Raw genomic sequence first — 17526 nt, 5'->3', positions numbered from 1 at the left:
GCAGGGCACTGCATTTGATATTTAGTAGATAGAACATAAAACTGAAAAGGCAAGAAAGAGTATGGGACTAGAGGGAACACTTCTTGGTCTCCTTCGAAAGCTTTCCTTCTTTTGCCAGCCTCCTTAATCTTGTTTCTCTACAATCTTCACTTCCGCCTGCTCTTCTTGTTCTACTCTTCTACTCTCTGGGAGAGCTCATCCACTTCTACAACCTCACTAGCACTTCCTAGTTTCCCAGTGACTTCTAAATCACCTCCCTAGTCCCAATCTCTCCTCCAAGATTCATACTCCCATTTCCAGCTACCCGCTGGAATTCATCTCCCTAGATGTCCTCCATGCTGTCCAACAGAATTTTCTGTGATGATAGAAATGCTCTCTACCAGTATTGGCCAATATGGCAGCCATAAGCCCCTTAAACAAAATTTAAACTTCAGTTCCTCAGTTTTACTAGCCACATTTCAAGTAATATCCACGTGTGCTTGGTAGCTACTACGTTGGACAGTGCAGCTGTAGGCAGCTCTCTCTCAACCTGAACTCACTGTCCTCCCCAAACTATCCCTGTTCCTCTATTTCCTACCTTGGATATTATCACCAGGCATCTAACTCGCACATGGGGTTAAGAAAAATCTCATACCAGACTTTTCCCTCTTCCTCACAGCCCAGCCTCCTCTACATGGTACCCAAACTGTGTCTACTCTACCACAGAAATTTACTGAATCCAGCCTCTTCACTGGATCCCTATTCTTCTGCAGGCCCTTCTGATTTCTGGCTTGAACTACTGCAGAGCTTCTTAAGCAGTCTCACCGAGGCTTTCCCACTCCAAACTTTCTTCTACATTACTGTTTAAGAACAAATCTAATCGTTCCATTCCCACCTTCTTTAGAATTCCTGTTGGTTCCTACCCAATTCATTGTTATACCCCTAGCATTTAGCACAGACTTGAGCCACATGTACTTGGTGTTTGATGAATAAATGAATTTTACAGACAGAAAAGCAGAGAGATACCCTTTTCCCTAGGAGAGAACTGTTTACCTATCTAAACTGCAGATGGTCAGAGAAGCAGCTGACTCCAGGCAAATATTAGATACCTAATTCTGCCCCCTCGTGTCTATATAAAAGTCCATCATCTAATGTTGTGGCAAACATCACAGCTGCAGCTTCTATGGGGATAAATTTATCGACTCAGACCTTGGCCTAACTGGACTTCCCTTACCTCTTGCTTTTCTCAGGCACAGATCCAGTGGATTTACCATCCCCCAATATCTTTGCAGGTAAAGTTAAGAATTTCCTAATTTTCATGACACTGTAACAACCGATCTTACTGTACTTTCTGAAATGGTCCTACTGTGTGGTTTTCTAATACCTAAGTGGTCCAGGCATTGACTAAAAACTCAGAATGACAAAATAATCAATTCTTTACCAAGTTTTTATTACCGCCTCTGTACATGTGCCAGCCGCTCTAGTGGAACACAAGCACAGTTGTAATACCCATGAATACCCAAAATACCCTTTTCTTCTCCATCCTTTATCTGCTGCCATCACCCACAGCATCTTCCATGCACACTTCCAGCCTCACTGATCACTATCAATTCCAATCACCTTCACCTCCACCTCTACCCATTCTACTTACTTCCAATCATGCCTAGAATTACACTCTTTAAAGTATTTCTTCAGTCTTCTTACACCTACCTGCACTATACCTACTTGAACCTCACTGGAAAACAAATGCTTTGGTATCTCCCTGTTCTTTAAGTATAATGGTCACCTCATAGCTTCACCTCCTTCCCTACACAGCCCAGATACCAGAATGCATCAATTCAACCATACTCACCAGTATCTCACTCAATTTCCCTTGCCCCTGTTGTTTTACTAGTCACATTCAGCAGAACTCCAACCGTAAGCCATCCATGTATTCATTCACTGTATAAATACTGAACACATACTAAATGTCCATTAGTTTCTGCTTCTACTCCCATAGTGCTGAATGCTACCAGGACAAAATCACAAATCTTGGTGTCCCATACAATATGCCATGTCTTAAGGGGAAGCCTCAGGCCTCAGCACTCATCAGTAATTCTTAGCTAACCCTCTCTCCATGCCCCTCAGTGGCCATTTTCTCATTCCTCTCCTCAAGCCCAATCTTACTTATGACCCACCTTTCTCAGAAGTTGGCACTGCTTCCTACTTCATGGAGAAAAGACAAGCTTTACAGTGTGAACCACCTCATCTCAGATTATCTACTCACGTTTCTTCGGGCATTAACTTCTTCTGCCACTTTAGAGTAAGATTTGCCTCTGCTTCTATCCGTTACCAATTCACTTACCTGTGTTCTTTGCTTTGCCATTCAGGAACTCTGCTGCATCCATTACCACTCTCCTTTGCCTTTAACTTTTCCTGCTCCAAGGTCTCCTTCCCAGAAAGCTTGTCTTCCCTCCATCCTAAATTTAAGAAAAAAACTCTCCTTTGATTTTATACCCCTCACAAGCTTGCTTCTGAGCATGGAACCAAGAGCAGTTGTAACTGTGTATCTCAGGTTAAGATCTCAACAGGCCTCTTTCTCACAAAGTGGCTTTAATAATTACTGCATGTTTGCCTTTGTGACTTTTTTTTCCTTTTGCTGAGTATACATAACTGAAAACTGATTGACACATCAGGTAACCTTGCAGGCCCATAGAGGCAATTTTATTAGCTTGTTTTGAAATTTCAAACTTAGAGAAACTACAAAAATAGACTTCATTTTTACCCTCAACTTTCAACATTTTGCCACAATTCACTTTATCACTGTCTCCATCTACATATGTAACATTTTTTTCTGAACCATTTGAGAGTAGGCAACATACACAATGATCATGATTTAGCTTCCCATGTAGGTTTTTCTAAAGGCATCAATCCCTGGACAGGTCTATATGGTAGTGCCCCCCGCCCCCATCTGCAGTTTTGCTTCTCATGTTTCAGTTATCTGCAGTCAACTATGATTCGGAAGCCTTTTGAAGCCTCTTGAGGTCAGTCAATAGTAGCCAAATGCTACAATGCCTAGGTCATTCACCTCATTATGTAGGCATACTACCATCTTACATCACAAGAAGAGTACAAGTTATTTTGAGACCACATTCACGTAACTTTTATTAAGGCATATTGTTATAACTGTCCAATTCTTATTGTTAATCTCTTATTGTGCCTAATTTATAAGTTAAACTTTGTATCATAGTTATGTATGTACGGAAAATACGACAGGGCTGGGTACTATCTAGTTGCAGGCATTCACTGGGAGGATCTTGGAACTTATCCCTTCCAAGTAAGGGGGTACTAAGTTCTGGTCTCAGTGATAGCACATTATAGTAATTTAATGTTAACTTTAAATTGCACATAGTTTTATGAACTTAATATTAGAAATGGACCCATGCTCAAAATTCTGATGAAATCTGGTTTGTGAAGAGGAACACTTCTCCTCTACTTCCCATCCCCTGCCCCCATTGGTGGGAACACCAGGGCTGGCGACAACCCAAACGAGGTTACACATGGTTTCTGGTATCCTAAAGAACTTTCTGAAAAATTTTCTGAGTCTAGGGATGTGCTGACTGGCTCATGGCATCCATACCCACTAGCAGAGGATTGCAATTATTCATGATGGAAGAACTCCCAGTAAGAATGGGCCATCAGCTTACCTTGAGTAAGTTGTTGCCCCTTTATACACACAGCCCATCATTATTACACATTAAATGGGTTGGGGAGGCCCTTGGAGCTCCCACAGAGCTTCCTGAGAATGGGAAGTGAAAGTAAAAAGTTTCCCCCTCGTCAATCTGAGGATTCATGAAGGAGCAAGTGAAAATGCTTGGCTGCATTTCCTTTAACAAAAAAGTTGCAGGGCGCCTGGGTGGCTCAGTTGGTTAAGCGACTGCCTTCGGCTCAGGTCATGATCCTGGAGTCCTGGGATCGAGTCCCACATTGGGCTCCCTGCTCAGCAGGGAGTCTGCTTCTCCCTCTGACCCTCTCCCCTCTCATGCTATCTCAATCTCTCTCTCAAATAAATAAAATCTTAAAAAAAAAAAATTCAATTCTGTCCCCACCAGTCCTTTCACCTTCCAGGCAGTGAAATAAAGGTAAATCATCAACACCAGTGAGAATCTCCAAAAAACATAAAGTTGCCCCTGATTTTGTGAGGCTACTTTTATAACTTCTGAAGTGGGGTGTTAGGAAATATCCTTATTCTCAAATAGAGTAACATTTTGTGTATGAATTTTTAATTTTTCCCTTTTGACACCAAACCATTAAATTGAGCTCATGTGATTTAAGGGGAAAAAAAAAAAGATAAGCTGCCTAAGGATGAGGTTAGAGTCCGAAGGAAAGGGAACAGCTGCTGAGGATCTGTTTGTTCCAAGAACCATCAATTCAGGGGACAAAGCAGACTTCTCTTTATCCTGAGTTTATCTGGTTTGGATATTGGCAACATTCTCTCTCTCAAATAAATAAAATCTTTAAAAAAAATACTATATTCTAAAAAAAAAAAAGTTGCAAAAGTCACAAAAACACAAAACCTGAGGTAAGATAAAATGTCTTGTAGACACTGAATTCAGATGAACAGAACAGTATCAGGCTAAAAGCTGACAGAGTGGAGCCCTCTGAAAGCAGAAAGCAGGTCTTGGCCAATTTTTAAAATCCCTACCACCTGGTCATCCATCCAGTATGTGCTTCAAGCACTTGTTATGTGAAAGAAAACAGAAGGGATTTACCAGTACACATACGTACAGTTGCCAAAGAACTGCAGACTGGTGAGAGAACATTTAGTAATCAATTACTACAGAAGGAGTCCAGGATTATTAAGGGAGCAAGTAATTGAGGGGAAATAGTGGAAGAGGGGCACACTTTACCAGAAGCCTCCTTTAGCTAGGATGGAATTCAGTTCCCAGCAGAAGACAAATCCACATATGAAGGCTCTGCATTAGCAGGGAGCAGCACCTCCATAGACCTGAAGCAGGTTAGGATGGCCAGAGCACAAGTGAGGTGAGAGAAAAGCTGAAGATGAACCAGAACCTGATTAGGCAGAGGTATGTAAACCATATTATGCTGGATTTTTGTTTGCTTTTATTAAGTATCCTAAAAACAGAAAGTTACTGAAGGATTTTAAATAGGGGAATGAAAAGACAAAAAATTTTTTTAAAGTATCTTTTGAACGCTACATCAAGAATGGTTGGAGGCAAACAGGTAGGTGTAGAGCAACAGTGGATGCAGGCAGACCCATTATAAGAGCACAGGTGAGAGCTCATGGCTGCTTGGATTGGATGGTACAGACACATTAGAAACACATTAGAAATATTTAGTGACCAGGATCTGGGGATTCAATGAGAGGGCTGAAGGAGGAGAATCAAAGACTGGGAAATTTTTGGCCTGAACACCTAAGAGATTGATGTGATGGTGCCTGTATTAAGATGAGTTTCATGGGTTCAACTGAAAACATTAAGATAGGTTTTCACTAAATGTTTAACTAAAAATACCATGGAAAATCAGAAAATGAAAGAGCATTGTTTTTTAAACTTAAGAAAAAACAAAATCATGTCATAATTTCAAAGTACATTCCTTGATCAACTAACTATAGCCTTCCCGTAATTTCTCAGTGTCTGAGCTTACTAAAAATTGCTGGTATCAATTTAGATTGTCATTTTTCATTTTAAAAGTTTCCTACTGTCATGAGGACAAATACAAACACGACCTACAAAGCTTGGTCCCACACTCTTTGCCTTTTGGTTAACTTTGCCTTCTTTTAGTTCTTGGACTATGCTAGGCTACTCTTCTGCTTTTGGATCTTTGGACATCTTTTCCTTTGCTAAGAACACCTCTACTCCTAGCTAACATCTACTTGTTTTCTGAATTTCAATTCAGCCATTACTTTCACATGAGACTAGGCCCCCATTGTATGTTCTTATAGGAAATTACACTTTCTCTTCAGAGAATTTATGGTTTGTAATATTTATCTATGTCCCATGAAGGCGAGGAGAAGATCTGCTTTGTTCTATCACTGAAATCCTAAACACATAGTATAGAACCTGTCACACTGCAGGCATTCCAACTTCTGTCGGACAACGAATGAATATGGTAGCAAGGCAAACTGAAGGCTGAATTAGACTTAATCCAAGTTCTGTTCTCCCCTGGCAATCTTACTTTAGGCTAGATGGAAAGCACTTTGTCATCTCTAAAACAGGATAAAACATAAACATAACCACTTTGTGTACAAGAACTACCAATGTAAAAGAAGTTTGGCAAGGGTTTTTTGTTTTTAGTAAGCTAAACGCTACATAGCTGCATTTTGTTGAAGACAGATATTCCTCATAATCAGATTAAAGAACTAAATTAAAGCTGTGCAGTTAAATGCAGATCACCTGCAATTTAGTATTCACAAGTATATCCTGAACTATTTTCAAGATTTTAGCTCCTCTAAAATAGTTTTTCTTTTAAAGGCAATACTGCATAGGAAAATTTCTGGATTCTTGTTTTAAAGTGTTACTATTTTATTTTTTATTTTGTTGAATACACATTTGTTTCACTGGCAGTCCAGATAAACAAGAATATAAAGGAAATATTTAAATTTTTCTTTTGGCAGATGTCAAGATAAACTGTGCAGATTAAAATGCCTCAATTTAACCTGAAGAAATGGTTTTGAATCATACAAATTTTTAAGAAGAAAAATAAAGACTGTCCAAAGGGATTCTCCTAGCTTATAACACATTTCCAGAATAACTCTCAAAAAAAAATTCAAAAATACTCATTGACTACTTTAAAAATATGTCAATACCATATGGCTTTATGAAATAACTTCTAAAATTTATATTTTTTTATTTAAAAAGGATCCCAAGTTTTAAATAAACTGCTAGCAGTATCATTTTCCTCACTTAAAAGTGCATATCTCTGAGGGTAGGACATACATACTTTTTGAATAATGATTTTTACAAATTTATAACACACACAAAAAAAATCACTTAAAATATTTTTAAGAGGGAAAAGAGTTTTCACCAAAAGTCATCTTTAAATAGACTGCAGTAGATGACACTGTTCTTTTTTCTTTTTTTTTAATACCATCAGAATTCTCAAAGAGATGCTTTGGCAGTTTTAAGACGTATCATGGTCTCTACCAAGAGACACTGACATTAATGATGTCCGTGGAGATGGCAATTGCCTTGATGACTCAGTTTGAAAAGAGACATTACTGGGCTGATTCTCCAAATCGGAGGCAAAAGTACTCTCTTCTCTTACATCAAGAATTTGTTCAACTGAAGCTGCCTGGGGTGGAATATTATCCATAGTTTTGTTGGCATTATTCAAGTTGTTATTAAGTGTGGTAATACTACACTCCTTGTCTAGGATGCCAAATTCATCTTCTATTGTAACTACCTCTTTAGCTTCAAATGGTTCCAAGGGAGGAGGCAAAAACTCATTTTGTAGAGAGTCCTGAGGACCACTATTGTCACATTCTGTATCCTCCTTTACTTCTGAATCCTTATCACTATCACTATCAATGGTAATTACAACTGGCGAACGTGAAAGATTGTCCCCATGGTGTTTCTTGTGTTTCTTCTTGTGCTTCTTCTTTTTCTTTTTATGATGTCTCGTTGTATCAGTAGCTTTCCCTTCATAAACTATCTCTACACTTAGGCTCCGGGTTCTCCTTTTTTTCCTCTTGTGTTTTGTCTCTCTGTCTGATGATCGGCTGTCTGAGAAGCTGTCACTCTCATTTTTGTGGTTGCCATCCAATTTTGATGAGGATTTTTGGTAATGACTTTCCTTTACTTTAGAAGCAAATTCACGAGAAGGTTGAGCCACTTCATTAGTACCCTCCAAATGCCGTGTCTTGTATTTTCGTTTCCCTCCGGGCTTTTCATTTCTTACCCAGTCAGGGCCTGTAGATGCAGTCTTTGATCTACTACTGGATAGGCTCCTTGATCTGTGCCTTTCATAGTAGTAATACTTTCTTTCACTGTGATTATTTTTCTTCCTAGCATTTGTCCTTTCAGAAAAGGACTGAATTCTAAATTCTGGACTTGAAGATTGTCTGGAATAATGAGCTCTGGACAGAGTCCTCCTCCTATAAGATGATTCATAGCCATCCCTGTCCTTGTTTCTACTATAGTAAGTATACTCCCACTTATATCTGCTTCCGTAATTATTTCTTAAATAATAACGATCTCTATTTCTGCTCCGTGATCTTCTTTTACCATGATCACTGCTACGAGATCTTGATCTGCTGGTACTTTCACTACTGAGAGAAAGAGTTTGGCTTCTTCTTGACCAACTGCTATCTCTAGTTCTAGATCTCTTCTTGTCTCTTCTACCTCTAGGTCTGCTACTCTCCCTACTTCTGGATCTTTTGCTTTTCATCCTTTTCTTTCCATGATGCTTTCTACGATTCTTCTGATCATGCCCACTTCTACTCTGGGAACGGGAATCTGAACTTCTTGATCTTCCCCTCCTCCTGTGTCTGCGGTTATATGGGGAATATACTCTGTCTCCTCTGATAGATGAGCTCAGGTCTCTGGGAGATGACAAGGACGAAGAATGTTTCTCTTCCTTTTTTGACTTGATTCTTTTACCAGAACCACAATGACCTTTATTCATTTGCTCATCCTTTCCAAGGACAGAGCGTGGAGATGAACATCTACTAACATCACTATCACCAGAACTGTAAGACTGTTCTTGTGTCTTCACAGTCTCCATTTTCTCATAAGAGCCTAACTCTTCAGAATCAGAGGACAGTTCAACAAGTTCTGGGGTCCTCTCAGCTAGTGGTTTAACAAACCCAACAATGACACAATTATCTGAAGAAGAATCACTGTCATTATTTAGGTCTTCATTAGTTTGTACTCCTTGTATCTGAGACGTGGCTCTTCCTGTTCCAAGTTCTTCATCTGAACTATCAGAAGTATTTAAAAGGGAAGACATAGCAGCGTGCACCTGCTCTGAGCTTGAGTAAGATGGCCCTGGAGTTTCATCATCCCATGGTGCCTGACTAACAGTGGTTACATTGATATCCAACTCTTGGGTCTCAGCTTCATCAGGAGATATTGTTATGACTGAAGAATCAGAATGGCTACCTTCTTCATATGAAGGAGCAGGGCAATCATAATTAGCATGCTGGTCAAAAGCTGCCATGTTAAAAGGAGATCGAGCAAAACTGATAAATTCGTGTATAAAATGCTCAGTCCGATTAAGGAGAAACGGTCTTAAGTCAGACACAAATTCCCGACTCTCCAAGTCATAGCGAGTAACATTACTCATGATGATGTGCTGGACGATATTCACTAAAGATCCATGAGCTCCAAAAAGAACTGTAAGTTCACGTTTTAACCAGGGGACTAATCTGTGAAGGCAAGCTGGATTTCTACGGAAAAATTCAGCTGAAATATCCCTGCAGCGACCACCATCTTCAATATTTCTAACACGGGCACCGGCACGGTACAGAGTTCGCCTAAAATTAATAATGTCCTGTTCTTGAATTTTCCGCAAAGATCTTTCATCTGCAGTAGTTGGCCTCCTAATTGCAATCTGTCTCATAAGTTGAGGAATTTCACCATTTCTAGGTCTTGTTGAAATGCCTAACCCTTCAAATAGTACTCCACTATCTGGTGGAGTTGTTGTTCTTCTATTCATGGTATTATTAGGTGAATAAACAGAAGCACTTCGATCCCTTGTCATAGTTGTACGATAGCGAAATCGTGGAACATCAGGGGTTGCAAAGGAACCATTATATGAAGGCCTTAGGACATACTCCTTGAAGTCATCTTCTGCCCTCACAGAATGGAAAATAGAATCAAAGGGCTGTTTACATAGTGGACATTCAGCTTTGTTTTTTGACCACTCCTGTACACAGCGAAAACAAAACTTATGTAAACAGCGATCTAAGTAAGACACGTTATCAAATCTATCCAAACATATAGGACACTTAGAATCAGGAGATGCATCAGCTGGTACTGTCTGTTGCAATTTGCTAGTACCAGCTTTAGGTGAAAAGTTGTCCATTTTAAATTCCTTAGCAGCTGATGCCATTATCTGTAAAAGGGAAAAAAATACATCAGTAACCGGATAAAAAAATAATAAATCTGAAAAAAAAAAGTGCAAATAATGACTGTGAAACATACTTTGGTGAAAATAGTTGAGTAGCTCATTATCCTTGTAATACGAAGGGGCAGTGTAGCACAGTAACACAGTACTTAAAACACAAACTCTAAAGTTAGATATTTCCTGGGTTTGAATCCTGGTTCTATACCAGCAGTGTGACTATGCACATCAGCAATAACAGAACCTGCATCACAGGGTTTATGAAGATATAAAAAGCCCTTAGAAAAGGTGCCTGGTACATAGTAAGCTCTCAAATATTCTGTAGCATTCTATTCTTTTAAAAGAGAATTTAATGGAGAAATATTTAACTGAAAATAACTGAGAAAAGAAAATCCACCAACTACCCATGTATCCACCACTCAGATTTAACAACTTAACATTTTCTCATGGCTATTCCAATTTTTTTTTAAATGTCCTCCTATCCTTCTCTAGAAAACAAAAACCCAAAACACCACAGTCCTCAGCAGGTGTTATTTCTATGTATGGTTTTGATCTTTCATACATATACCCTGAACAATATAGACTATTGACTTGTTTTATTTGTGGAAAGCACTGTATATGCACCTTTAAAAATAACTGTAGTGAGATAATTTGCGTACCAAAAAGTTCACCCGTTTAAACAAATTCTGTTTTAGTTTAGTTTAGTTAGTTTTTAGTGGAAGATTCTTTCACACACAAAAAAATTATCTTTTAGTGAAGACTAAATTAAATAATTGTAAAAGCATTTAAAGATAGTTCCTAACTCCTAGCAACTACTGTGTACATGTTAGCTGCTGTTATTATTACTATACTATTGTTACACTACCATATTCAATTCCTCATTGATTCCTTAACAGCATCCCTAAAAAGCCTTGCTTAGCTTTTTTATTTAAATCCAAAATCAGCCACAAAGTTTCTTGAAATAATGCTTCCAGGGCCCTTCCCTTATTTTTTCCTAAAAGGATTGCTAAGATGTTAACGATTAGTTTTGTTTTCTTTAAATTTATCAGTTTATGTTGACCTATAACTTTCAAAATAATTTGCCAGAGCTGAAATTTGGTGTGCATCACATTTGTGGCCTTGTTATCTTATAAAATCACTCTTTAGCTGCATTCTATACTAATCACTGAGTATATATTAAGTATTTGCTTCTTCCTTTATGTTTCCTGGGCCTATTATTCATCTGTCTCCTCCTCTTCTATCACAGGAAGTTCCATCAGTGGTCAACTGCTATCAGGTTAGTCAAATAATAGAATTATAACTTTCTAAACGCTGGCCATACCGAACTCTAACAAAAACAAAATCCACAACAAAAATTCATGACTGTGAAATGTTAACTATTTCATCATGGTTTTCATATTAAACTTAGGAGCTCATCTAGGGCATCCTAACTTTCTCAGAGACATAACTTAACTGGAAATCAGTTAATGCTGAACGAATGCTTCTTCAGGCATCCAAGTGTTTCTAGTCTTCCATTTTCTAGACTAGAAATACAGAAATCACCACTGTTCTTAAACAGCATATAATTATAAACTGCTTTTATTAATATACTGAACTATATACAATACTAATTGTTAATATATTTAAACCCTAATATTACATAAATTTCTCAGCATTTCCCCCTACTTCTAACACTCTTATTCTCCCTCTGATGGAAAAAAAAAAAAGCCTAAAAATAAAAATTTTTAGGATCACAGAGTCTGTACATTAGGGGAAGGAAGAATGGAGAGGAAACTGGATAGGTTATCGGAGAACCTGGATTGAAGAAGAGGTTTCCCCTAAAACTAACTCTATAAACTGGAAACATCCAATTAGATCTAGATTTCAGTTTGCCCCTCTATATAATAAAGGAATTTTTAGACTTTTTCAAAAGACTGGTGAATTTAAAGTTAATACATTGTATCTCAATTTGTCTTGGAAATACAGAATTTTAGTGCTTACTGAACATTTCACATAAAAATTATAACCCTGAATGAACTTTATTAAAGGAAATTAGTAGGTAGTAAACTTGAAGTTCAAATAAAACAAAATCTCAACTAAGATTTTTTTTTAAAAAATGGAATCTTATGGGCACCTGAGTTCAGTTAAGCATCTGCCTTCGGCTCAGGTCATAATCCCATGGTCTTGGGATCGAGCCCTGCATCGAGCCTCACATCAGGTTCCCTGCTCAGCAAGGAGTCTGCTTCTCCCTCTCCCTCTGCTCGTGCACTACTCTTGCTCTCTCCCAAATAAATAAAATCTTAAAAAAAAAAAAAAGGAATCTTAGTCTTCCCTTCCCTAGTTTTATAAGCCTGTTAACCACTTTGACAGCATAGCATAAAGCTAAAGAATGATCAGTAATGTCATCCATAATAGATAAAAAGAATAGAGTTGTATTTCTCACAGTAGTATCTTTAGATATAAAGAATGGTATTCATCAGAAACATCAAACAACAGCAATGAATGTACATCATCAAATAAGAGATTTACTCCTTCAAAAGCATCACTAATGCTAAAATTAAAGCATTTGCTAATCGGGCATCAGGCTGGCTCAGTCAGTAGAGCTCGTGACTGACTCTTGATCTCAGGGTCATGAGTTCAAGCCCCACACTGAGTATGGAGATTACATTTTAAAAAAATTTGCTCAAATATTTGCTGAGATACAAATGAAGTAGGATTACCATATGACTCAAGAAATCAACACCTACCCAAAAGAAATGAAAACTTGTCCCACATAAAAACTTACATGTGAATATTCACAGCAGCATTTGTTGTAAGAGCTCAAAAATGTAAACAATCCTAACAACTGATGAAAAGATAAATAAAATGTGGTATATCCATACAATGGAATATTACTGGGCAATAAAAAAGCATGAAACACTGATACATGCTACAATAAGGATGAAACTTTTCATTAGACTAAATGGAAAAAAAAAAGTCACAAAGATCACATGTTATATGATGAAAATGTCTAGAATAGGCAAATCTAACACTGGAAACAGATTGGTGGTTGCTGGGAGAGGGAGAGGGATTACAAAGTTTATTTCTGGAATGATGAAAATGTTCAATTATAGTTGCACAACTCTTTAAATATACTAAAACCCACTGGATTATATACTTTACACTGGTGAACTTTACAGATGGAATATAAATTATATCTCAACAAAGCTGTTTTAAAAATACAGATTAAGACATAAAATAAGAATGGCTAGGAGACAGATTAAGATTCGTAGGTTTATAAATTCTGGGTTTAGATAGTAAAGGTGGACCTGATGGTGGATTTAGTGCTCAGGTTCTAGAAGCCTGCAATAAAGGTTTCTCTATCTTAACACTCTAGGAATTGGGACTTTAAGTTAATTTCTCCATAGGCATAAAGATGAAATCAATTCTTCTGATCCTATTTCCTTAACCACCTCCCAAATTATAAATAAAGTTTACTATCTTTAAGATACAATGATTAAGCCAAACCTTCCCAAAATTTTCAAATCTACTGGCTTTAACAGAGATAAGAATCCTTCCCGTCACGTTTTGGGGGAATTTCAGATAATTTAACGATCATACTTACCTAGGGAAAAGGATGAGAGGGAGTAAAGAATCAAGAGGCTGGAGTCTAAATTATAGACTGGACATTTAAAAATGGTGTTGATTACATACAGGGAAGTGACATTTATTCTAATGCAGAGCCAGGGTTGAAAATCAAAAACCACTTATCAATGATCTGATCTGGAGGAAATCATTTAATTTCTCAAATTAAATTTTCTCAATTCTAAATTGGGTTAAGTACCAGTTCCCACCTGAAAAGGTGGTTGTGTGAAGGCATATATTCTATGTAAATTCTTAGCACAGCGATTAGCATGCAGTAAGAATTTAATACTGTTTCCCCATGTTATCTGAAAATAAAGTTAATTTTAGTCCTTTCCATCACCTATAACTGATTATAAAGACCCAGAAAGTTGACAGCCTATAACAATTCTTTTAATGTTATTACTGTATTTAATATATCCAGGCAAAGTGGCTAAAAAGGGTTCGCAAGTAGATGAACTAGAATAAACCTCAAGTATTAAAAATAATCTGGGTCCTATCTCTCATGACCTTTGAGAACATTAAATTACTGCAATTTAATCACCAGTTCCTAAAGATCATACAGATCTTACAGGATCTATTGACCAGATCCTATAAATATTAATTCCAACTCCAACCATAAAAAGAACTGCTTGGGAACCATTCCTTGCTAAAGCCACTCATTCCAGCTAAGCCTTGTTTTTGGCTGACTACAGCTTTGAATTTCATTGACTTAAAACAAAATAAAACAAAAAGAACCCAACCCTCACCATTAACTTAAATGTCGGGTAACTCTTAATTTAACTTAATATTCTTGAAAATTACCTATCAAAAATTCTGTTCACTTTTGCTCTTAAAACACTGTTTGCTCCATCTCAGTACTGCCCCCTTCCAGTCTAGGAATCAGCAGCCCACGAGGAAAGCTGAACTGGATGGATGGAGAAACCACAGGCAAGTGAGCCCAGCCCACAACGAGTAACACAGCATAGACAACTCTAAGAGTCACGGTGATAGTGGCTTCCTTGGGTCAAGAACGGCCACCGGCCAAGATCGCAGATAAGCCCCACGTGCATTACATAATCAGAACCAACTAAAACACTGCTACTCCCATTGGACAGGCAGACAATGAGATTAGGGCACCTAACCTAACCTCTGGCACACCTCTGAGAGAGGCGATGCCACGAATGAGACACGAACGTTTTGTTTTATGGGTTTTTTTTTTTTTTTCCTCCCAGAGACCAAGCTCTTTCCAGTACACCGCTACGCTCGTGCCCCTCGGGAAAGGTTCTAGGAAACGCAACCCTCCCCCGCCCACCCGCACAAATCCACAGGTGCGCCACCGGAGCCGCCGGCCCGCCCGCTGGGGGCCCCGCCCCGCCGAGGCCCAGACGGCCCCTGAGGCCCAGACCGCAGGTCCCAGGTCCCTGGGCCTTATTCCAGGCCGGGAGCGCCAGCCCACCCAGCCCTTCCGACCCCGGCGCCCCATTGTTCGGGATCTCACCCACCTCGGAGGATACCGGCGCAGTCCCGGCCGGGGCGCTTGTGCCAAGCTCCCGGCGGCCCAGAAAGCTAGGTCGGTGACGGCAGGATCCGCGAAGGCGTACCCGGCGACTTCTCCGCCGGCCTTCAGGAGCGGGAGCGGGCGGGGGCGCTTCACCCTCCTCGCGAGACAGCGGAGACCCCGGCGGCTGCTGCGACCCCTGTGACGTAAAGCGCTCATCACCAATGGCAGCTTGGGGGACGGCAGCAGAAAGCGAGACCCACTCCGCAGCCCCCCGCGCGTCAAAACACAACACCCGCGTGCGTAACGCATGCGCGGCAGAAGGCCGCCGGCACTGAGGGCGGAGCCTAGAGTGCTCGGCCAAGCCCGCCGCGCCCTTCCCCCACCGTCCCCTCCATTCCTGGAACAAGAACTACGAGAGACCCTCTCGGGCACAAATCACTGCCATCACTATCATTCTTGTTACCAGTAGTTGCTGGGGGTTACAGGCGTAATACTTCATGTTCGCTCCTAAATTACGCGGAAAACACGATAACTAGGTTGGTCTCATTTAAACCTCACCAAACTCTGCGAGAAGTTACTAAAATTATCTTTAGTGTATGAAGAAATGAGTTATTTGAAGGTGAAGTGACCGCCTCCGGTTGCACAGCTAGGTCATAACACGGGGATTCGAATGGAATCCAAAGCCAGAGCCCAACCAGTGTCCTACCCAGTCTTCATAAAGAAATCTACTCCAGTCTAGGGATAAACAGGGATTACCTAAGAGAACAGGGCCTTAAAATCTTCCCAAGACAGACGACATTTTTCTCTCAAAGGAAAACTTTTCCCTTCCCCATTCCCCGGAATCTGGATTAAAAACCTCTTTAGGTGATATCTGAGATGTGTAGTGACAACGTCTGAGCCTAAAGCAGCCCATTGCTCCACCCTACCCACAGGCCTCAGACGGGAGCGTCCCAAACATTCTAGAGCTAAACTAGGTAGAAACCGCCCACGTACAAAATGCTGTCTTTGGCTTATTATCTGATACGTGCTACCGTTCTAAGCACATCATAAACGCTCAAAACACACTTGTTGATTGGCAGGTACATTAGGCCAAGTAATTCGTGCTACGTTATTTCTTCTTAGAAGTACCATTTACATCCACAAGCAACTGCGTTCTCAAAGACTTGTTTCTGGGAAGGGCTCAATTAACAGGCACTCCCACAACGATTCGTCGCTGTTATATAAAAGTGGGTGGTACCTGTTTAAGTCAATGATGACTATACGAACGTCTCTGTATTATGTGGAAACAAATGCGGGAGGAAACGTTAATCCCTCCAGCGTTAGAAGCCCGTGTAATATTTAAAATGAAGATTTTTTCAAATAAATTTTTAAATGCTTACGACGGTACATCTTGCGTGACTACCGCACTGCAACTGAAAGAAGACCGGATCGCAAGGCACGCCCATCTAAGTAGCAAAAAAGGTCGTTTTTAACATGTTTTCTCCTTTATCTCATCCCCTCTCTCCACCGCAAGCTAGGCCCCCGTATCACGTGAGCCCGCCCCCAGCTCCGGGCGGAAGAGGCCGGCCCGGCTGATGGGAAATGCTCCCGGAGGCAAGGGGCGGGCGCTTGTGCCCGGCTGAAAGATGGCTGCCGCCGCTCGGCAGCCGCCGCCCCGGAGGTTACTCTAGGGCCTGCAGTTTCCCTTCGTTACCGCGGGCCGCCGCCGCCAACTTACCATGAAGCCAGTGAGTCGCCGCACCCTGGATTGGATTTATTCAGTGGTAGGTCCCTGGTCTGGCGAGGCTCCACGGTGTCGACTCCGTAGGCCCGCAGGCGGAAGGCCCCCTATTTCTTCAGCGGCCAGAAACTCCAAAATCCATTCCTGTATTAAGGCTTTCACTCTCTCACCTCGACTCCGCCTCTTCCTGGAAGACACGCTCTTCCGCTTCTTACGTAAGGGCGGCTGGGAGTACTCGCCTCCGGAACCCCATTTATTCGAGTTTTTCACTGTAATTCCCACCTTAGCAACGTACGCGGCAACCTGTTGGGGCGAGGGGAGGGAGGGAAGTATCACTTACAGTAATTTTTTTTTTAATTTCCCCTCTTGCTTTTTTTTAGTTGCTCCTCTCGATCGTGTTGCTCTCCTGGGGATATGTCATCTATGCATCAACAGTGGCCGCACGACGACAGCTAAGCAAGGAATTCCCAGACAGAAATCTCGGGGATGAATGAAAATTTGTAGTTTCTCTGGATTTAATTCTGTGCACACAGTTCTTTATCTGATGCTTATCTGGCACGTGTCTAGATTTAAAGTAAAATCCATTATGCAAAGTTTCTCAAATTTATTTTTGCAGTCCTTTATAATAGCTACTAATCTGCTAATTTTCACAGAGGTGTGTCTTCTACATTCTTATATA

General features: G+C 40.2%; 2 protein-coding genes across 5 annotated transcripts; one reads left to right on the top strand and one right to left on the bottom strand.

Annotated features, from left to right (window-relative positions):
- Nucleotides 1-2557: 2557 nt before the first annotated feature.
- TOPORS (TOP1 binding arginine/serine rich protein, E3 ubiquitin ligase) lies at nt 2558-17093 on the bottom strand. Of its 3 annotated transcripts, XM_073881461.1 has the most exons (4): nt 16845-17093; nt 16507-16572; nt 15129-15323; nt 2558-10035 (listed from the first exon to the last, which is right to left on the bottom strand). In XM_073881461.1, the coding sequence occupies exons 1-4, from the start codon at nt 16845-16847 to the stop codon at nt 7102-7104; spliced, it is 3198 nt and encodes a 1065-aa protein (XP_073737562.1). In that variant the 5' UTR covers nt 16848-17093; the 3' UTR covers nt 2558-7101. The 3 variants fall into 3 exon arrangements, with proteins under 3 accessions (XP_073737562.1, XP_025708636.1, XP_073737563.1); XM_025852851.2 differs by lacking the exon at nt 16507-16572 and having other exon boundaries at nt 16845-17090; XM_073881462.1 differs by lacking the exons at nt 15129-15323; nt 16507-16572 and having other exon boundaries at nt 16845-17090.
- Nucleotides 15649-17450, top strand: SMIM27 (small integral membrane protein 27). 2 transcript variants are annotated; one of them, XR_012374940.1, is made up of 3 exons: nt 15649-15663; nt 16641-16890; nt 17228-17450. XR_012374940.1 is itself a non-coding variant. In XM_025852855.2 (2 exons), the coding sequence occupies exons 1-2, from the start codon at nt 16846-16848 to the stop codon at nt 17339-17341; spliced, it is 159 nt and encodes a 52-aa protein (XP_025708640.1). In that variant the 5' UTR covers nt 16687-16845; the 3' UTR covers nt 17342-17450. The 2 variants fall into 2 exon arrangements, 1 of the variants encoding a protein (XP_025708640.1); XM_025852855.2 differs by lacking the exon at nt 15649-15663 and having other exon boundaries at nt 16687-16890.
- Nucleotides 17451-17526: the final 76 nt, after the last annotated feature.

This window comes from Callorhinus ursinus, unplaced genomic scaffold (assembly GCF_003265705.2).
Source record: "Callorhinus ursinus isolate GAN/ISIS: 27379988/994484 unplaced genomic scaffold, GSC_fseal_2.0 scaffold42, whole genome shotgun sequence".
In the NCBI taxonomy this organism is placed as follows: domain Eukaryota; kingdom Metazoa; phylum Chordata; class Mammalia; order Carnivora; family Otariidae; genus Callorhinus; species Callorhinus ursinus.
Note: the sequence above shows the minus strand (reverse complement) of the source record. Positions and strands in the feature narration are given on the sequence as shown.

Coding starts and splice junctions, on each gene's coding strand:
- TOPORS (XM_073881461.1), bottom strand. Junction 15,324..16,506: donor GTCACGCAAGATGTACCGTC/GTAAGCATTTAA, acceptor TTTACGTCACAG/GGGTCGCAGCAGCCGCCGGG. Junction 10,036..15,128: donor CTGCGCCGGTATCCTCCGAG/GTGGGTGAGATC, acceptor TCCCTTTTACAG/ATAATGGCATCAGCTGCTAA.
- SMIM27 (XM_025852855.2), top strand. CDS start 16,846: ATGAAGCCAGTGAGTCGCCGCACCCTGGATTGGATTTATTCAGTG. Junction 16,891..17,227: donor TGGATTGGATTTATTCAGTG/GTAGGTCCCTGG, acceptor GCTTTTTTTTAG/TTGCTCCTCTCGATCGTGTT.